Source organism: Hesperophylax consimilis, chromosome 16 (genome assembly GCF_061612785.1).
Source record: "Hesperophylax consimilis isolate HC1 chromosome 16, BYU_Hcon_1.0, whole genome shotgun sequence".
In the NCBI taxonomy this organism is placed as follows: Eukaryota; Metazoa; Arthropoda; class Insecta; order Trichoptera; family Limnephilidae; genus Hesperophylax; species Hesperophylax consimilis.
Window position 1 is genome coordinate 14,586,693 of NC_142851.1, and position 16,361 is coordinate 14,603,053.

General features: G+C 35.6%; 1 protein-coding gene across 5 annotated transcripts; it reads right to left on the reverse strand.

The window, feature by feature from the left end:
* Nucleotides 1–5,951: 5,951 nt before the first annotated feature.
* LOC149416760 (post-GPI attachment to proteins factor 6) lies at nucleotides 5,952–14,945 on the reverse strand. Of its 5 annotated transcripts, none has more exons than XM_089640948.1 (5): nucleotides 14,906–14,945; nucleotides 13,823–14,122; nucleotides 12,745–12,996; nucleotides 11,255–12,448; nucleotides 5,952–10,470 (listed from the first exon to the last, which is right to left on the reverse strand). In XM_089640948.1, exons 2-5 carry the CDS (start codon nucleotides 14,082–14,084, stop codon nucleotides 9,812–9,814), a joined length of 2,367 nt encoding a protein of 788 aa, XP_089497074.1. In that variant the 5' UTR covers nucleotides 14,085–14,122; nucleotides 14,906–14,945; the 3' UTR covers nucleotides 5,952–9,811. The 5 variants fall into 5 exon arrangements, with proteins under 5 accessions (XP_089497074.1, XP_089497072.1, XP_089497075.1 ...); XM_089640946.1 differs by having other exon boundaries at nucleotides 14,861–14,934; XM_089640949.1 differs by lacking the exon at nucleotides 14,906–14,945 and adding an exon at nucleotides 14,664–14,837.
* Nucleotides 14,946–16,361: the final 1,416 nt, after the last annotated feature.

Genomic DNA, 16,361 nt, shown 5'->3' on the forward strand with positions numbered 1-16,361 from the left:
TTTTTTCTTGAGACACCATACTCGTACCTCTATCGCTTATAAGGTCAATGAAGCCACCCCAACTTGTAAAACTCTCGGCTCCTGGTTCTCAAGGCACCAAATGTGTTGACTCGCCCTCCTAATTGTCCTAACTCGCTTGAATGAGGTTTTTATACCTCCTTCTCTCCAGCGTTCAGTTTCGCTTTTGCAAAACGATATCGTGCTGGGCCTAGCTAACTCTGAATATTCCCCGCCCCTGTGATATCGCACACAGTAAAATAAGGCCTTCGCTCTGGGGTTGGTCTACAATAAATCCCTTAACTTCACGTTGTGTGATTTGTTAATTCGAAGCCCCCCCGCTATGGGGTGGTAGGTATTTAATGTCTCCTTTCTGTGGTAACTCCCGGTTCTTTTTAGCCAAAGTGTGGGGAAAACGTCCATCGACCCTCAGCGAGTTCTACAAGGAACGAGTGCGTGTCTCACCTAACTTTCGAATACTGGACCCTATTACTAATCGACCTAACAGCTTATATCATATCTTTACAATTGCCTTGTATCCCCGCCATTTCTAATGTCCCCGTGTTTATAACTTCTAGATTGTGACATAGAACCGTACCCCCCCCCCCCTCTTGTGTACGGGCTATTAAACCCTTAGAGTAATAATATAATTATAATTATTACTCTAAGATTAAACCCTTCGTTGAATAGTGTGTTGTTTCCGCATAAGTACTGGGACTCTCTCGTCGACCTCTGTAACGATGTACTGAAACTCGATAAATGGATTTAGCTGTGGTTAGTAAACTTTGGGTGTTGCGGATGGAAGTGGAAACGAGAGAAAAGGAGATGGGGACGGATTGAATGACGAGAAAAAGGTTTTTTTTTTGCAAACTGGGTCGGCACCTCACTGCCCCAAATGAAATGGTCGCTATTCTTCCAAATGCACAACCCCAAGAACCAATACGTGTCTGGCTTTCCCCGAGGTCTGGTCTAACTTCTTCTTATAGTCGCCTTGACACCTCCGGACCGCTCACGTCAGAGGGAGAGGTAATGCACCTGTTGGAATATCCCAAATCACCCCGCCCCGCTTCCTCCGACGGACTACTTTACTGACTGTAAAAGGGGAATTTTCATTGCTTCCCTTGTCATGATGCTAAACGCGTGCATGTTTCAAATAGGTTTGTTCTGGTGAGGCTTTCAACGTCCACTAGCCGCCAGGCCTACTATCCACCTCACGAAGGTTGCTGCAAAGGATCTCGAGGGTTTTCCAGTCGAGTTGCATCAACCTCCGGGTAAACCCCGCTTTAGTATGTGTTCGTCCTCCGATTTTGAACCCTCGTTCGTCACGCCGACGTCCCCTCCACGCGATTTTGAAAGACTTGGAGCCCGTTCGATTAAACGCCTTCGCAGCGAACCAAGGCCCAAACATTCCAACTTGACATTAATTTTCATACCGCCTCTCGTGTCCTCTCACCCGACCCGGCCCCGCGAAAAGGGATGACCTTCCGGACTCTTCGTGATTCTCCATACAACGTTGACGCCCCGAAATCGCGTGATGAGGAAAAGTAGAAAATCTTCTGAGCTGAGGAAGTTGTGTGCTTCCCAAGACAGCTTACGGACAACATACTCCAACGGCGAGTTCTAAGCCGAGGCCAAAGGTATTCGGGAATTTGTTAGTGAACATATAAGGTTATACAAATATTATTAATTTGATTTTTTATTTGTTTTGAGCATGAGTTGGTTGCAGCTAGTCGCTTCCATGTTGATTTGAGGTGCCTCTGCGCGGCTGCCAACTCGGTAGAATGTACGACTTTTGTCGTCAGGCACGGACGTCGAGTGATTTATGGGGTCCCTTTTCTTCCTTTTGGGTCGTGTGTCGCCACTAACTGCTTACAAATAAGTAGGTCATTGGCCTCGTGCTAAACACAGCTGTTAGAAGCAAGCAAACAGTTCTAAATGTGATACTATTTTATCAGTTGCAGCCCCATCTTCGTCGCAATTTTAACGTTCTGGAAATATATATTCATGCAAGATCACTCACCCAAAATCGTTATATTACCAGTCCAGTCGGGATATCGACGACATGTACATTAATCCACGTCCAGGGGCTGTAGGTAGGATGTAGAAGCCCCTAAGCCGTTAAGGGTTCGTATTAAATTCGAAATCGATTATCTATGTCACCCGTCTACTCGCCAGTAGGAACTATAACCATATTGGATCTAATTTTCTAGCTAAAATTTCTACCTTCATACGCCGCCCCGTAGATAGCACATAAATTACCGAATACTAGATTTCGGAATGTTTAAGCGGATCATTTCTTTCAATAGAATATCTCTTCCTCCCTAACCGTAAGTTGATAGTTGACATGCATAGGTATTTGTTGGCCTCCACTGTACCTAGTCTAGATATCTCTCCCTATCGACTATTTTAGAGTATCTAAGTAAGTATTTGCCGAGATCTACCCAAAACCCCCTCCCCCTCCCTAGAACCTTTCATATATTATTTGCCACGTTCACTTCGATTTTTTCACTAAATTCTTATATCGTGTAAACCGTTAAAATCCTTCCCGTGCTCGCAAGGAAAACACTGTCTCTTCAATTTCACAATAAAGTTAGAACTTTGTCTTAGCCGTTTTCGTCAGGTCATTTGATAATTATTATGGTTCTCTATTTTTTTCTCCTCTAATGGCACACGCGTTATTATTAAACATTACTGCAGTTGAGTTTCATCGTTCTATATTAGTCTGAACCAAGAGACTCCAACCCGTGAATTTAGTATCGTCTAATTATGAGTTTACCCTTTTTTTTTTGGTTGAATCTAATTAAATTTTAAAACACTTCAATTATTTCAATTAATATTAAAACCACAACTTCACTATATTTAAAACTCTATCAGTTTAGTTTAAAGATAGCACACCAAACTGTCGCGACGTTAAGTTCTCGAAGACCGACTCCTACCAAGTTAAAACGAAAAAAAGCCCCGATTTCCTCCAAACAACGCTATTTAATAATGTTTTTTTCGAATAAATCGACTTAAAATTTGTGCGACTTTCGTCTTTATGAATTCGAGGTTTCACTCCCCGTTAAGTTTAGAATTGCATAACCCCGTTTCAGTTTTTTTTTTGTTCCCGCCTGCCGAGTTGAGGTAAACACCTACCACCCTGCCGAGATGGGTACAGGCGTGTACTCGGTGACCTGACTTCCGGGCGCCCTCCCGTAAATGATTTTCGGCGTTGTAGATTATTGCGCAAAATTATTTGATTATTTTTTCTCGTACGCGTGTTGTGTCCGTAATATTGGTTGATTTCCGGCCTATAGACTAGGTGTAGCTCATTTCTATATCGTTGTTTTCGAAATCTTTCCGAGAAATTCGCTATTGATATCGATAATATAATCGATAAATTATCCCAACTAACGGAAGCTTTTCACCTATTATGTCCAGCCCTTGCGCAATCCAGTATCCTTCCTTGTGTGCTGCCTTCTAGCATTTGATTGGTGTCTACACGATCCGTGGGTGATCCCAGGACACATATACCTTCCCCTCGGTGATGACATACGTAGGCATTCGTTCCAAAATTTGATCCGACACGTTTTTGTAATTTCGCCTACCTGTTTTGACTCTTTTCGTGATATCCGCCGCATATCTTCTGGTAATATTTCGTAACCCAACGCTGTCCACTACCCGAGTCGTTGAAGCCCCTTCCATCATGAGCTAAACTACTTTTCGGGTTTCTTTTCGATTTCCGGTCCTTTCTTTTCGGCGATCTACGCCCAGTACATCCCTGTTTTTACAGTTTTTTGCGTCTAGTTTTAGCCCAACCCATATACTCTTTTCTCGCTTCATCTAGGAATTTCAATATATTATCCTCGTAACTTTGTTTACGCGCAAAAAAGGTCGTAAAATTTTGATCGTTAATCAAAGACTTCGTGACCCATTAACTTTTATGTCTTTTCTTAATTACCCAACTTGCATCTCCCCCGTGTTAATATAATTAGGCAATTTCGGCCAAACATCCCATCTTAAGTTAAAATTCGTGTCCATTGTCAACACTTGAAATAGCACTCAGAACCTCAGCGAACGTAAACAATTCTCTCTATGAGGATCACCTCGTAATATGTCTTATGGTCCAAAACATTCTAAAACACCCTCTTCTTTCACCAGACCGTCACCCCCTTTTTTCGTTATCGATGGTTGGGTATCGCTACGTTTCTGCCTTAGAATGCAAATTTATCGTCGAATTCCAAGTGCCTTTACACGCATCGTGAGACCGGATCCCAAGGTTAGCTCAACAGTAAATCAACCTAGAGTGTTTCGCGTCTTTAGACCGCCCCTAGTCTCCGTGATTGGCGAAAAATTATTTAATTGATTTTGGGAATGGTCTGATTCGTTGAAACCCAACGCGCCCCTTTTCAATTATTACGTGGTTAACACCTATTACCGACGTAGGTTTCTATAATAAAGCTTCTAGGATGTCCCAAAGATGTCCATAGTCTGTTCGTTTCTCCCTATTCTCTGAACGTATTTTAATTTATATAAAAAAAAAATCTTTACGTTCCTTTACCCCAAACAGGTCCATTACAACCGTCTGGAGCCAGTGAGACTATGGAATCTCCAACTGGGGTATGTTGTGAGGCTGAAGTGTAGTGGGGAGAGGAAGGAGGGCGAGTGCGAGTGGGCTATTCAGATCTGGTCAGCAAAAAAGCCGCTGAAGCCATACCAAGCAACGTTTAAATTCTGAATAGTGGTCTTACACCAGGGCGATACTGGGAGTATCTTCCACTCAGGAACGTGCCGCAAATATACTATATATTATTTTTAATTAATAAATTGTTAAATGACACAAACTAATCAAACAAAATTCACTAGAGCACGCCAGGATTTGAACCCGCAACGTTCGGCTTGCTAGTCGAGAGTTCCCCTCGACCGTAGAGGCCGTCAAAAGTCTGACTGCAAAGTTAATTGTGACAAGTTGTATGAAGTGTGTTAATAGACGGCATAAAATAAACAAAGCTATAAGGAGGCCAACACACAATAATACTGTCAATATTTTTTGTATTGGCAATACTATTGCGCGAACATATTGACTGAAACATGAGATGAATTTCTGAAAATTTTGATATACCAACATAAATAATATTGTAAACTGGGTATAAAGAAGCATTATGTGTACCTACAGACAGTGAAATTAAAAACTACAAGACACATCAACATAGAAATTAAAATTTTTATAAATATTTAGCAATAAATTAAAAAGAGACATTCAAGTTGGTCAAGAATAACATAAAATCATATTTTTAATAAAAAAAACTTTGTCATAAATCTTTGGTTAGTATTTACATTGTTTTGCATCACAATATGGAATAAAGAAAGTATGCTTACAAAGATATAGAAGGTAAAAAAATTATCTTATACATACTACTGGTACGTACAGAGAGAGTTTTGTCACAACATGCAGACTTCTTATATTATGAGACATATTTACGCATTTTAATTATTTAATTTTATTTATAACAAAATATTACAAGATTCAAATTATAACAGTTTGCAAAATAATGTGGTAGTAGATTTTCAAATATTGTCAGGTTATTCGTAACACGGGAATGTTTGTCTTTCTTTTAAAAATTAATAAAAAATATAATTTTTTTCCTAATTATTCTACTACTCCATGAGGTGAGCAACAGGAGCGACAAAAAGTAATTCAAAATACAAATTAACATAATTCAATCTTCAAATTCACTACAAACATAATTCAATCCACACAATTTTAGAAAATTAATATTATAACAATAAAATATTAAAAGAAATAAAAATATAAATAGTATATATTATAAATTTGCAAGGCAGATAGAAATATTACACCTTTAAATTTATACGATGAGAATGCCAACATTTTTATAAATCCCAACCAGGAATTATTAGATTCCTGGTCAAATAAAATTTTACACGCAAAACACTTCAATTATCTCAACCAAACATATGTTGACAAATTTTCGTCAAACAAATGGTTGAGTATTGGAGAGTTGAGCGCAGAAATAGAAGGATTTATGCTTGCCATTCAGGATAGAGTCATTAATACTAAAAATTATAGAAAGCATATAATCAAAGATACAAATCAAATTGATGATTTGTGTAGAAAATGTTTGGCTTTTCCGGAAACTATAGAACATATTATATCTGGATGTTCTATATTAGCACCGTCCGAGTATACATTTAGGCACAATCAAGTTTTAAAAATAATTCACCAAAATTTGGTAATTAAACATAACTTGATTGACTGCCGTAATATAGTACCATACTATGAATACGAACCAAATTCATTTTTAGAAAACGAATTTTATAAAATATATTATGATAAAACTATACTAACAGATCGAAGGATTAGTCATAATAGACCCGATATAGTTTTACATGACAAAATTAAAAAAATAACTTATATCATTGATGTCGCTATTCCAAATTCCTGTAACATTCAAAAATCTGTTAATGAAAAAATTAGAAAATACACAGATTTAGGAAACGAAATAAAAAGAATTTGGCATTCTCAGACTATAAAAATATTACCATTCGTTATTTCGGCTACTGGCATTATACCTAGCTCTCTCATTAAAAATTTAGGCGTATTAGATCTATCAAAAAATTTATATATAAAGATGCAAAAGTCGGTCATTTTGAATACATGTAGGATAACGAAAGATTTTTTAAATATTTATGTTGAGGGATCAGTAGGATTTATAGGTCCTGTTAGAAGTACTACCGAGCCGAACCCTCTGATATGAAAATATCTGGAGTCGGTGAATTTTTTTTTCCCATTTGATCTCTGGTGAGTTGACGTGTTGTTGTTCTTGTATTGTTTTGTATTTATTTTACTTATATAATGCACTTGCATAGTGTTGATTGACTAGCTGATCATTTGTGGAAAAGTGAGTGGAAGGGTTTAGTTTTTCCTATGGGGAAGATTTAACCCGGACAACAAAATCGGAAGCATAAAATAAAAAAATGATAAAACTATACTAACAGACCGAGCGATTAGTCATAATAGACCCGATATAGTTTTACATGACAAAATTAAAAAAATAACTTATATAATTGATGTCGCTATACCAAATTCCTGTAATATTCAAAAATCTGTTAGCGAAAAAATAAGAAAATACACAGATTTAGGAAATGAAATAAAAAGAATTTGGCATTCTCAGACTATAAAAATATTACCATTCGTTATTTCGGCTACTGGCATTATACCTAGCTCTCTAATTAAAAATTTAGGCGTATTAGATCTATCAAAAAATTTATATATAAAGATGCAAAAGTCGGTCATTTTGAATACATGTAGGATAACAAAAGATTTTTTAAATATTTATGTTGAGGGATCAGTAGGATTTATAGGCCCTGTTAGAAGTTCTACCGAGCCGAACCCTCTGATATGAAAATATCTGGAGACGGTGAATTTTTTTCCCATTTGATATCTGGTGAGTTGACGTGTTGTTGTTCTTGTATTGTTTTGTATTTATTGTACTTATATAATGCACTTACATAGTGTTGATTGACTAGCTGATCATTTGTGGAAAAGTGAGTGGAAGGGTTTAGTTTTTCCTATGGGGAAGATTTAACCCGGACAACAAAATTGGAAGCATAAAAAATAAGAGTATACGTATATTAAGGGTACAATATATCATTATTCAATTTGAGGGATTTAATTTGCTTTTTGAATTGTTAATTTTTCAAAGTTTTGGTTACCCAAATTTTGTTTTTGGACAATAATATATTTCACTATTTCACACCTAAATACAAGTAGTGATGCTGAGCCATGGTCGTTCTTAGCATTGGGATGGCTATTAGGCGCTTTGTTTTGAATCTATTGCTTATGCAATCTAAAGGGTGAATTTTATTGATGAAATATTCTTTATAAGTTTGATATAAGGCTTTTCTTTTATACAATTCTGTGATTGTTGGTACACTAAATTCCCAAAATATCTCTAAATTTGGGAAGTCGTATGGTTTCCTAAGGATAATTTTAATAATTAATCTTTGAATTGTTATTATGGGCTGTAAGGTAGCTTTAAAGTCCCCTCCCCACCCAATTACGACTGTATTAATGCAAAATATAAAATTTTGATAGTTTTCTTGTTTAATATGTTATAGAAGATAAGTTTTCTTAGTCTTTCCATTTGACATATTTATCCAGAGATGTTTAACATTACATTTATGATTCAGTTTAGCGCAGTCCGTATTACAAGTAATGTCATTTATACAATTTTTTGAATGAATTGTTATGTCAAGTAAATTTTTTGGCACATCTTTCAGAGAGAAGGGAATATAATAAGTATTTTCTGTGCTGAGTAATAATAGATTGTTATCGAACCATTTTTTGAAAACCTTCATGTCTTGATTGGCTGCATTGGTAATTTTGTTACATGTTTTTGTTTCGATAATTATTGCAGTATCGTCAGATATGAGTTTACCATGAATTTAACAATTAAAAGTAAATTATAAACAAAATTGGTCCAATGACAGTCCCCTGTGGAATTCTAAATTCCAAAATTTCATCTTCACTTAGTGTGTTATTTAATTTAACCTTTTGATCTTTATTTAACATTTATCAATGCTTCTTATGTGGACATATATAGCGAATGGACGGAGACAGACTGTGAAAGAGAATATAAAACGCACACGCCAGAAGTTGTAAACTGAGGGAGATTTTTTGAAGAATACAAAATTTGTGACCATCTTGTAATAATACATTATATCTATTAGGTATAATATATATACATATATATATCAGGCACTCAAATAATTTTAAAAAATTACATATTATTTGGTACATAATACAACATGTAATTTGACAAAAATAAACTTAGCTAAATACCTAAATTAAATATCATTCTACGTAGTGCACATGCAACTTCTGGTTCCAGAGCCGTATGGCCAACTACAGCACTGGCAGCACTTCATTTACTACCCTTGCGAATAGGACTTATAAGATAACAAACATTATAAATATATACATATATTAAGTAGTGCACATAGTTCTGAAACTGGTAGTTTCAGGTCGGCAAGAAAATGGTGAAATATGAGTTTTAATAAATAGTATAATCTTAATATTAGTAACTTCTTATAGTTGAGTGAGTATTTGCATGTATGACGTCATATATCGACAATTATTATAATTATGCAGTGTAGGATTGTACTAATTCTTAATTAATAGCCAGGACTTCTTTGTTTCTATAGTATCTACACATATTAATAGTCACTATGAATAAGTATCTTACAAAATTATTTATATCCTTGTTTGCCTTGTTTCAAATGTCTAGTTCCTATAACAAATTGTATACTATTCAAGAATTAAATATAACATTTAATATTTAGATCACACATATTGCGTGAGGCGATCAGTGCAAAGTGGCAGAATTCACAAATAAAGTTCAAATGGAGTTAGCAATCTGAAAGTAGAAATAAAATAGAAGTTAACACACAAACAAATAAGAATTAAATATCAATTTGAGAGCACCTGGCTGGTCACTGGGTAATGACGACACAGATATATTTATTATACATTATTACGTATAGCAAAAATTACTTATTGGAGCATCAATATCTACACTTTATGCCACTTATTCCCTGACCACCCCATTTTCAAACAGTGCAGAATGTCATGCAACATACATAAATTTATTTGATTACAGATTCTATCATTATCATAAATGCGATTATAAGATTGTAAAAAACCTTGAAAGAAATGAAATATCCATTACGCCCCGCGAAGAACATTACAATCATGAAAAACGGAACACGTCTCAGGTGTTAAGTTCTCGTTGGTTGTAATGGCGGAATTTGAATACTAGCTCTTTGGCATGAAGTACTCCCTGTTTGGCAGCAGGCACAGTACGCTGAGGGCAATAATCATGTGCCAAATGGAATGCACAATGTAATAGTTGGCATTAGTCTGCAGGAAAGCATAACAAATCAGACCGACCGAAGCCAAGATCAGGCCTGCAGGGAGATAGAAGGCTAAATAAGCCCTCGCAGGGAACATCTTCCCCGTCTGCTTGCATCTGAACATCCAGGCAGTTAATACTACGCATATTCCTACGAGGACGGGGATTAAGAACACCAAGAGGGCCTGTTTATCCATTTCCGTGCCGAAAGCAATCATCACCGCTCCAAACATGTGCAGCAAAGACACTATCCTCTTATCCAAGGAAGCCATCGCGACAAGAGTCACCCAGAATGACAGAAGGCCGCAGAAGAAATCGCAGTATTGCAAGACTCCCATCCTGGCTATGCACATGCTGTAGTTCGAGTCCCCGACGTCACATGCATGGTAGAAAGTCGAAAAGAACATGGTGAAGAAATAGACCAAAGCTTCCGTGTAATATTTCCTACGGATGGCAAAATAGATTGACGGGAGGAAGATCAGGTTGCTGAGGGTTAGGAAAAGAACTGACGTCAGTATTTCTCTGGCTGATGTGACGTGAGAAGTGTCTGAACAGTCCCACCCTGAAATAAACAAAAAAACCATTATTATTTTAAGGGAAATACACATGAGCTAAAATTTTCGTTTATATCCAGAATTAACTCCATTTCGCTTCTTTTCAATTTTGTCAATTATTCTTGTTTGTGTTCAGCAAGAAAAGCCCATTTATCGAAAAATTATATACCAAAAACCGTTGTTTATTAATTAAAAAAATAGTTGAAATAAAAGTCCACTTTGGCCCTCAACAAACAATTGCACCCACCTGCACAAAAACAGCATTATCACAATAACGCTATTTTGTGCAAATCCATTAAAATTACGCGCTATGTTCAAACCATAGAAGGCAGTTCAAGGCATAGAGAGACGGCCAGTAGCACAGTTGAAACCAACGGTTTGTGCGGTCGGCGCGCGGCTTTTGAAATATTTGTCATCAAAAATATATATTGCATTTTTTTCCAATGATTCCTTCTGAAAATGATCCTGATAAAACTCAGAACTAAAAATTGTAAATTATTTGATAAAATTAAAACTGTAAAAATTGTAAATTATTTGATTTATCGAAAAATGGCGTTACTTTTTTCGTTTTACCTTTATTGAACTCAAAACTATTTAATAAATTGATTAAAAAAGTATAAATTGGATATAAATTTATGAATATATATTCTCACCACAGTCAAATGAAATGTTTTACAGTCAATATCTCAGACAGACCTTTTCACATAACGCTGTTTTTCCGCAAGTGGGCTCAATCATGAAGATTTTAATGTTGAATATAAAAACCTATATAAATAAATAAATAAAAGTTACCCGAGTATCCGCCTTTACACCGACATGAAGAGTAAATAAATCCACCAGACATGTAAAAGTTGCAAGCTCCGTTCAATCCGCATTTCCCCCCGAGGCACGGGGCTGAAGACACAGAGAATACAACGCTGGCGTTACATTTATCAGATCCAAGTCTCAGATCAGTGCCACTCAGATCGGTACCATTCAGAGGACTTCCTCCCGTCTTCACCAGGTATTTAGTCTCGTTCTTTTCAAGCTCGGTTTTACATGGACAAACGCTTTCCTTGTCGCAAAATATCGCCATAGTCACGTACCAAGCCCCGATCTCGGGGTACGGGACATGGACAATGTTCGATACAGAGTCGGAATCCGTACTGTTTATTACAATTGTAGCCGGTTTCAATTTACCATTTATAAAACAAGTTTCATTGACTAGTGGTATGAGAGCTTTATCTAACCCGACGCAAACAACAACCTTATAGAAAGGATCTTTTTCCGTGAAATAATATTCAGACATGTTTGTTTTTTCCCGTTTATATCCCATGTAATACTTCAGGTCCATTTTTAATGTTGCGCCTAAGCTGAGTGTCCCGCCGATATCTTGAACGGGAAAAATATTGAAATTCAAATACGTCACATTTCCTGACGTTAAATTCAACAATGTCGGGGAATACTCGTTTGTGTTGGGCGGTAGATTGTATTCAAAAGTAAAGTACTCTGATTTGGTATCTCTGACGAGTTCGAACACTGATGAGTTTTCCAAATCAGTTGATTGCTTGGGGTGTTGAAGTTTTTCGATGTCTGAACACAAAGTTATATTGGACGCTTGACTGTTCAACACATCGTCACTTCCGTAGGCAACTTCTAAATAATGCCATTCGAATGGATAAGGGGAAAATTTGATAGTAACATCATTTTGTTTCTCTTTTAAATTAACAGCGCACACAAACAGATTTTCATCATCCGACGGTAAAGATCTTCCCTGTAATTTTAGTATGGCCCAGAGGCAGGAATCACACTGCGATATCACAGATAAATTTAACTCAAAATCACTGCTGTCACCATTCTTAATATAACATTTGTAAACATCTTTGGTATGAGTCGTGTGGTTTAATAGATTTATGATTACTTTCTGATCACAGGTCCTAAAGGATGTATTTATTTTAACTATTCTCATATCTGTATACAATATTGTATCACAGACTGCGGCAATACCTACAATGAAAAATAATTACAATTTAAAAATACAGCAAAGCACATGTGAGATATAAATATGTTTTCACTAGCTTGCACACAATCTAAATATTGGGAAAATAGTGTTCACCGAAAGAAAAAGCATAAATTATTTTTAAAATACAACATATCGGCTGTTGCAAGCCAAAAGGGCATGACTTTTCAGGACAGCATAAATAGAGAGAAATGGTTTGGCAGGAAATTGAAAGAATATGTTTCGCTACCGCAAATCCAGAACTAAATAATAGGAGTTTAATGCTCCTGTCTGTATTCCTTACCCTGTTGTTCAATCTTGTCAGAAAGAGGGTCACTCCAACTGACGAAAGCAATCCCAAACCAATCCCCGTGAATTGGATTTCTTAGCACAATTGAATTATTGCTTTCGTCAGATTTTATTTTCAGCGTTATCACTTGGTTTCTCACACCGGTCCCGACAAAGTCTTGGGGAAATGAGGTATTCGTGGGGCTCACCACTGGAAACCCACGGCTCTTTAAATAGATGTCTATATCCTGAGCCACACACTTTCCACCTGGAAGAAAAAATCAATTTTAAATAAAATAATGCAGTTTTAATGGCTGATTGTGGATAGATTTCTCCAAGGAACTGGTGTCATTGATTCCTTCAGCGCCGGTGCATAGTCAGGAAACACGCCAAATGCGCGCTCGACATTTGTACATGGGGCCCTACACTAAGTTTGGGGGCCCTTTTTGAAAGCCAAAAACATATAAGATAGAAAACAACAAAAACACATTTGTTATCTTCGTCTTCGTTGGCCTTGGTGTTTCCTCCCTCTTACAAAAATGGTCACTTCAAGACCAATTCAAGTCACTTCCTCTGCTCAAAAAGACCCTCCACACAGCATCCCCAAATATGACACAATTAAATTATATATACACATTGATAACACATGGAAATTATTTTCCTCAGAGCCTCCCGGGTGGAGTTATCTACCATAAAAGGTGCACACCAAATAAAAGGGTACAGAAAATAAAACACTTTTTAAATTTTAGACATCTGATAAACAATCATTTACCATACATTATTGGTTGTCTATCAGATGTGTAAAATATAAAACACGTTTATTAGTAAGGCCCATTAAGTTTTTTACTTAGTATTATATATTTATATGTAAACTCTTATTATGTGTCAAACAATTTATATTTTTTATAATGTTGTATGGATGTATTTAATATGCTAATATTGAATGGGATATTCAGAAAACTAAAGGAACAACAATTATTATAGATTATTTCGTTATATTTTCAGGAACTTTTGGCAGTCGGTTGCTCAATAAATATAATGAGACAATATTTAAGACAGTTAAAAATAGAAAAGAGAGAATTATTAAAAGTTACCTATATAATTCATTTTTTCTTCATGCGCTTTGAATGTGAACTTGGCTTCCACCACATCTTCCGGCATTGGATAGAACAGGATAGAGACATCTCTGTAGAAGTTAAACCTGAACAGTCGAGTCAGCGGAATTCGCGACACGAGAGAGTAACCATCCAAGTCTTTTTTGGTCAATCTAGGAATCCAGCTATTGTCAATGTTCATAGACCTTGCATATATCTCAATGATAATTAACAATTGCAAAAGCAAGCCTTTACAAAACATCTTGACAATGTTTCGTCAGACATTTATTATAATATTATCTGAAACATGGAAGATATTTCGATTAGGGCGCCCACGCGAAAACATTTACGTGCATCATTGAAAAAATACATTACTAGGGACAAAATACGTTTTTAATACACCCACTTCATTTAATAATTCAGTGTAAATTAGTCTACATACATTGTATACAAGTAGAAGATTGCCTCGCCTGATCAATTCGGTCATTGTCAAATCATTGATTTCCGCTCATTTGAAATGTTTTCATTTTGTATGCAAAACGTCAAATTCGTATAATAATGTGGCCAGCATCAAAAATATCTATTTGAGATTATATTCTCTTCGCGGCATATTTAGTTCCTACCCGTTTCAGGTAAGCAAATAAAAAGATCACTATTTTGAGAAATTTACACGCTTTGCAATGGACATAAAAGCGAAAGCATATTTTTTTTATATAGGAATACGATTTTACCTTCCTGAGTTTGTATTAGGTGTGTACATACTTTGTTTTGACAACAAGCACATTAAACAAGCTTAAAACCATGACATTACAAACGAGAATGGTTTATATATGTTACAAACGTTAAAATCACTTTCCACAAACTCACAAAATTTTTACTAATCAATAAGAAACAAATCAATACTGAACTAAATGGCTTGCGCAAAAATTACAATTTTAACACTGATAAATCGTTCTAACTAAAGTCGTAAGAACATAAGTTAACCCATATTGAGATGAATTATTTATATTATAATGAAGTTATCTGTGTTATGTTGACCTCTTAGGTTAGAAATTTTACACTATTTGTATAAGAATACTAAACTTCACTCATGATAACACAACAGAACACTGTTCTCTTGCTGGACAATTTTATTCACAATGATTGTAAAGTATTCAACACAATGTGGGCAGGTAGGTATTTAACCCTTTAGCACCGTGAACACTAAAAAATTCTAATAAAAATCAGATAGGTGAGGAAATTGAGTGATTCCTTTTAGAAAGCGAAATTCCCGACCCGTGTTTGCATCAGTAATGGTTTTAGTATTATTTTTGTTTATGTCTCGATGTTTCTGCGCACGCAACTGAATTCCTGTTTAAAAAAATTGTTAATTCATTGCACCAGGTTGTAATTTATTTATACGTTAATTTTTTTTCTACAGAATTGTTTGCTTTTATTCACCAAGATATACGATTATATAAAATTAGAAAAAATATATGGTTTGGTACCTAGGTACTCAATTTTTTTCATTTTCACTTTGGATTGGAAAAATGATTATAAAGATAGTTCTCCTTTTGGCCGTCCGCACAGATAAGCTCGTGTGCCAACCTACAACAGTATTATGTATAGGCTGATTTATGAATACATATTTTGTGTTTAGGAATTTTGAGTTCTGTTGCACTTTCTTCTTACGGGTGAAGAAACAGAGAAAAAAGTTTAAAGCTCATTTTATGGCTCGTGGAGGAAGAGGTACAAGGATTAGCGATTCAAATAACAACTCTGGATTGATTAACTTAACAAATTACACCTTCCACGCAGCATCCCCAAAGATGACATAGCAATTTAAACTCTGTGAATATAGTGAATTCTGTTTTCACAACATTTTTTTACTTAATTTAAAAATAACACGGTCCATTACAATTAGAATCTTAAATTTTTTGCACATCCATGCATAAACTACCCAATAATAGTTCAGGAAAAACAATAATGTGTTTCACTTTTTGACATCCTGGATTGATTTTCATACAAAAGTACCTAACTACTATTTTTCTGCAAGATATTACAAGCTGTATTTTTTAAACGATTTTCCATTTCTCCGTGTAAGAATGTTAAGCCATTTGATGAAATTTTTTTGATACTAAACCAATAACAGAATCCAGAACTTTTTATTGTAAATCAAATATTTATTTATGATATTGTGTAGGTATCATATATTGTACAGGTCTGCGAAGTGTTAAAGTGGAGAGGGCATTACCATTGTGTGGCAGTCAAATAAGTAATTGGAAAATTGCCCTTCTTATTAAATATAAAGTGACATTAAAGTGAAAGCTGACTGCTCTAAGGGAACTGAATGCCATGCACAAAAGGTATATTTTAATATCAACATCATCTGCTGTTACCCGAGCATTACTGAATGAAGGCCAACCTATTTTCATTAAAATTGAACACAGCAGCAAGGGCGTTCTGTGATTAAACTAATTGGTATATTTATATAGACAATACTTACACATTTTATTTTTTAATACCAATGGCCAATGATAAGCGACAATGAGCTCTAAAA